Below are 6,000 nucleotides of genomic sequence, written 5' to 3'. Positions count from 1 at the left end.
TGTTCACACACAAATCTGCATACAGATGTTAATAGCAGCTTTATTCATACTCAACAGGATTCAGAAGCAACTAAGCTCTTCTTCAGTAGGTGAATGGATAAATAAACTGTGGTCCCGCCAGAAAATGGACTATTATTTGGTGCTAAAATGAAATGAGTTATCAAGGAATGAAAAGACATGGAGGAACCTTAAATGCATATTACCAAGTGAAAGAAGCCAATCTGGGAAGTTTCAGCAACTGTCTGATTCCAACTGTATGGTGTTCTGGGAAAGGGAAAAACACAGAGACTGAAAGATCAGTGGCTGCCAGAGGCTAGAGGGGAAAGAGCAATGAATGAGGTGCAGCACGGAGCATTTTAAGGTCACTAAGACACACGACTCTGTATGATGCTGTGATGGTGGATACATGTCATTGTACATCTGTCCAAACCCACAGAGTGCACAACACAATGTGTAAATCCTAGTGTCAACTATGGGCTATGGGTGATGATGACATGTCAGTGTAGGTTCACCCATTGTCACAAATGTACACTCTGGTGCAGGTGTCAATATTGAGGAGGCTGTGGGGGCAAACTGCAGTTCATACACCCAATCCAGCCCCAGCCACCGCTGTTAATAAAGCTCTATGGGTGTGTGGACTATCTGGTTGTTCTGGCATCTAAACAGTAGAGCTGAGCAGCTGCACCAGAGATCAGGAGGTTTTCAGACCCTGAAATATTTACCCCCAAGCCCTTGAAAGGAAAAGTCTGCTGAGCCCTGTTCTAAATGAATCAAGATTCACCCTGATGAGGCAGGACAGCAGGGCCCAAACCAGGCATGGTTAATGGGGCTGAAGCAATGTTTTAGTTCCAACACATTTGCTGAAGTCCTGCAAGTCCAGTGACAGACTGTAGCCAGGAAGCGTCTGCAGGAGGAGTCGGGAGCAGGCCTTCCCGCCAGGCTCCGGGATGCCGGGGGCCGCGTGCCGCACGGGGGCCACCCGCTTGAAGAAGGTGGACTTGCAGTGGAAGCCGATCAACTCGTAGAGCTCGGAGAGGATGCTGCACGGCTGAATTTTCTCCTCGGAACGCTGAAGCACAAGGAGAAAAGCAACAAGCATCTGAATGAAACACGTAAGTGAAAAAAGACCCATAAAAATGGTTTTCCCTTAAAACAGAGACCCGATGACACAGGAAGGAAGAGGAAGGCTGACTTAGTGCACTGATGGGACCGGATGCAGAAACGCAGGGAAGCAGCACTGTGCAGACACTCCAGACCCCCTCTGGGCCCCACCTCTCCGCATTCCACCTGTCCCTTTACTAGAAAAGCCCGTATTCCCTGAAATAGAGGAATCTGCTACCTAAACATGGGACACAGAGAAGGGAAAGAGGAAAAGGAAGGGAAAGTAAAGGAACAACAGTTCATCTAGACCCTAGGGTCTGGGCGGGACTTTCACCAAACACACAACTTCTCAAAGCACAGAGCGCACAGGGAGAGGCTGACAGAGTGATTGCGACTTCTGCTCCTAAAGCACCCAGCTACCTGTCAGCACACGCTGCGCCCATTACTGAATCATTACAATCATCTCAGAAACAACTACTACCCCGGCTCACAGGCAAGGAAATCTGAAACTCGGGGAGGAATTATTATCATCCTGGACAAAGTCCCACAGCCCAGTAGTCTCAGAGCCTCCGGCAGACCCTGGGCTAAAATGCTCCTCATCACCACGGGCCCTGAGACTCAGGCTGAGGCCACGTCAGGTCTGCACGGGCCCAGAGCACAGTCTGTGGGACAGGGAATGCTCCCACTCGAAGTGCCAGGTCAAGGCCCTCAGGAACTTGTGTAATGAAACCAAATCCCCAAACTCATTTCCAACCCACTGCCCTGTCCGGGAGGACTGCTCGGCACAACTGCGCTGTCACCTGTGCACAGGCTGAGCAAGGGGCCCAGACAGTGATGTGACATCCCAGTGGAAGTGGCTCGGAGACCACTTCATCACAGGACAGATTCTCCCGGCTTCCAACGTTAACTCTCCATTCCATTTCCAACTGGAAAGTAAGTTTAGACTTGTTTTCCTCTCTTAGAAACAAAGAGAGCGGTAACATCAGAGGGAAACTCAAGACAGAGGAAGAGTCTCCTGGTCATTTGCAAGGATAGGCCGGGGAGGGAACAGAGACAGGGATCAGAAAGACCCGTGTTCCAGTCCAAAGTCTGCACGTCACTCGCTTTGACAGTTTCCTTTTTAATACAGGTGATAAAATCTAAATATGATTTTTGGGAAAACTAAATGAAATAACGTATTCCACTAGCATAGGTGTAAAATCCTCCATGAGTGTTCCAGAAATGGACGTGATCGTGGTTAGTTACTGTCTGCCAATTCTTGTGTTCTCAGCTCACATCACCCAACCAGAGATGTGCGAGAGATTGCCTCACCAGCCAGCAGCCTTCTCCAACTTGGAAACTTACAGTGTCCGAAGAGCAGGCAGTGTTGGATGCTTTGCGGCACTCTGGAGGTAGCACTCCAGTGATGACTTTAAAAAGCTGGGGAGAATTTAGGGGACCATACAGTTCAAATACAGAGTACTCATTCCATGTCTACAAATATTCATCTCTAGCCATGATGAGTAAGAGAGGAAATACATATTCAAACATACATCATTTTCCCACATAAGTGCATCAAAACAATTTGGAAAGAGTGTAACTTTCTTCTCTAGATCACACAGCGGGGATTACAAGGTTTGTACTGACAGCCCTACTTGTAAATCATCTGCAAACGTAACTGGGTCCACTATCAGTCATCATAATTTGAAGGGAATGTTAGAAAAGAAAAAAGCCAAGCTAATACTCTCCAATCTTTTGTTTGGTTACGATGTCACAGAGGAGATGGACAGCTCAATAAGGAACCACTCTGCCGTGATCACGGAGCCGGGGAGCGGGATGTGCGGCAAGATGTATGACGCAGCCGCAACTGTGCCCATGATTCTAGGCAGGTACCCAAAGTCACCTTGACAAGGTGTGAAACGTTTATGCCCACGTCCTCATAACCTGACATGTATTAAGGAGAAATGGAAACTTATAAACGGCCAATACCCTTGGTGGATACACCGTCCAAAGAGCAAAGTCACAGTTTGACAACTGGCCATCCCGGTACCTTGGGATTCATTCTTGAAGAACCTTAAAAACCACTCCTCTGCCCTCAAGAAGTGCTGCCTACTAGTCCTATCTTTGGCTCATGGATACCACATGTTGAAGTGAACTTCAATGTCTGCACAGATTTGACTGTCTTTCTCCAGGTTCACTTGTCCATTCTGAAGAGGCCTGAGCTAAGTCCAAATTCCTTAAGATTAATTCCCTCCAGTGACAACTCAACGAGCCTGTAATTACAAGCCAACTGAACAGGACTGTCCTCAGCGAAAAATGTCACCAACCCTTCACTGCTTTCTTAAACTCCTCTCCTGGTTAATTGCAACATACTAACACCACCCTCCACCAAGTTCCCCAACTATGTCAAATAGAAAGTAAGGTCCATAAAAGAGGAGACAACTCCATAGTCACCTTTGAATTCCTAGCATAAAGTAATGTCAATAAATAGAACTATGATTATGGCTTCTTTCCTTTAAAACCTTTCTGGTTATTTAAATGAGACCATGGAAGGGAGGTGTTTGAGTCCAGTATCTTGATCCAGAAGACTCTGGAGGCCTTTTTCAGAATGGCTGTCCACTGATTCATTCAAAACACACCTTCTCTTTCCGGGAGGAGCTGTGATTTTCTGCCATGGGTTTGTGGTCACTCTCATGCCAGAACAGCTTTAAACTAAATCCTTACTTTGGATATGTTATTTTTCCCGCTTCCAAAAAATTTTACTTTCCTTACTTCCTTGCCTTGAGGAATGCTTTTATTCTTTTCTTTCTAATTCAACCTTTTATAAAGCAGGATTCTCAGGATGTGTTTGGCCTTATATAAGAACAGCCATCCAACTCCCAGTGTGAGAGGACACAGGCTCACCTCCTGCCCTCCTGCCAGGGCAACTGAAACTCAGTTCAGGAGCCAACCGGCACCCCAGGGCTTCTAAGGCTCACGTATCTCCCAGAATCCCTGCTTTCTGGTTTGTCTTGGCTTCTGAGAATTTCCCCTCACTTTCTTGACAATTAGCTGTGCAGCTTGAAAGATGAGGAAGGAAGGTTTTATTTCTTAATCAGAATTTAAAGGAACTTATGTAATGAAGCTTTTCACGAGTTTCTAGAACCCTCCATTGCTGAGACAGAAAACACACAAGATATTTTCTAAATTTAGCTATCATGTGCATTTTTTCTTTGCTTTTGTTTTGTTAACTGCTAATAGACATTTTTTAATTAAAAAATCAAATAAGGTCCCAAATAAGATAGAAAATTGAAGGGGCAAACAAAATTAAAGAGCAAAGACAGAAAAATGATAAGTACTCTACAAAGTTAATAGAATAAATACACTATGGATCAGACCAGCAATTCTCAGTAACAGCTAATTGAAACCTGACCATGAGGTAAAACGTCTCTCCTGTCAGGAGATGACCAACAGAAAATAGAATTAAATCAACAACCTAAAATTCTAAGTCTGGCGAGGTATAGAAGTCTACCAGCTAAGTGTGTCTTCTTCTGGAAAAGAGGGAGACTCACCAGCTCTTTTCTGTGGAGCCTGAGCCCAGGGGAGGACAGTGAAGTGTGTTCTGTAAGTACCCAATTAGCAAAGTGAGTGATGAATAAAGAGATGTGAGCTTTGATGAGAGATGATACTACTATTCACTTGTCCTGTAAAGTATGTCTTCGCGTTCAGAGATCAATATCTCAGCAGGAAAATGCACAGCCCGGGACCAGACCACTTCTGTGATTGTGACACTGCACTTAGATGTCTCAAGGGCACCTCCAACTCCACCTGCAAAGAGCTAACTTCACGGTGTTCCTCCCATAGCCATCCTGCCCAGGGCCCTTGGTCGGGGGCAAGGTCTCCCTGCCTCTCCCAGCTCAGGCCAATCACTCACAGATGTGACAAGACCCCTCCTTCAGGGGCAAATTTCCTCAGTCAACGAGATCCACCACCCACACCTGTCCTACCAGGTACTCACTGGCACTCCCTCAGCACTGACTCTGTGCTGGGGACCATGCTGCACACTGTGCACATGTTATCTCACTGGATCTACACAGCAGTCCTGGGAGTTCGGTACATCACTGCTTCTATTGATTAGATAAATTGTTTCACTTCCTTGGGTGTGTCATCCAAAGTGACACGGCTACTGAGCCACAAACCTGGGACTGAAAATCACTTGAAAATTGAACACTGCTACACCTCGCAGCCACCCTACTCTGACTCATCACATCACCTCCTGCCGAGCCTTCTAAATGTTTCTAAGCATTCTACAAGACAAAAGTGATCTACGAGAGCATCGCACTAGCCTACTTAAAATCTGTCAATGACGGTCCACTGCTCTTAGGAGAAAGCCCCACCGGGCCTGAGCACAGCCCAACGGCCCGGCATCCACTTTCCCTGCGCGGCCGCGCCGCCTCACCCACCACGCAGCTCTACACGTGCAGCGTCCAGGACAGGGATGCTGACTCCGTACAACCCGGGGCTCGTCTCACTCAAACAATGATCACCCTCTTCAGTGGTTACCTTCTTCAATACTGAATCTCAGAAAAATATTTTCTCTGGATGAATCAATATCTTTTTCCTTACAACTTCCCATCATTGATAATGAGCTCCCCCCAAAAGAGAGAAGACCTAATCCTCAGTCTCCTTATCTGTAAAGTGCAAATAACAGGGAAATATGAGAGGTTTTATTAGAAGTAATATTCATGTGAGGCTGAGGGACAATTCCCAACATACAGTAAGTACTCAATATGTGCTTACTTAATATTAATAAGAATAGATTACATTCCAGCAACCTTAAATCAATGCTTTATGGCTTTGTCTAAAAGACTACCGACAAACTGTTGGACGAACTGTTTTTGAGCAGATCAGCACAAGTGTACTGGGCGAGGTAAGCGCTGA

At 46.0% G+C, this 6,000-nt stretch overlaps 1 protein-coding gene across 3 annotated transcripts in view; it reads right to left on the bottom strand.

Annotated features, from left to right (window-relative positions):
* Positions 1-542: 542 nt before the first annotated feature.
* LOC140694685 (trafficking protein particle complex subunit 9-like) overlaps positions 543-6,000 on the bottom strand; it is a 78,420-nt gene continuing 72,962 nt past the window's right edge. For all 3 annotated transcript variants that reach the window (XM_072957822.1, XM_072957820.1, XM_072957821.1), the window contains one exon: positions 543-1,069. In XM_072957822.1, coding sequence (XP_072813923.1) covers positions 821-1,069 — 249 coding nt within the window. In that variant the 3' untranslated portion in view covers positions 543-820. The remainder of the gene's footprint in view (positions 1,070-6,000) is intronic.

Source organism: Vicugna pacos, unplaced genomic scaffold, assembly GCF_048564905.1.
Source record: "Vicugna pacos unplaced genomic scaffold, VicPac4 scaffold_102, whole genome shotgun sequence".
NCBI lineage: Eukaryota > Metazoa > Chordata > Mammalia > Artiodactyla > Camelidae > Vicugna > Vicugna pacos.
Note: the sequence above shows the minus strand (reverse complement) of the source record. Positions and strands in the feature narration are given on the sequence as shown.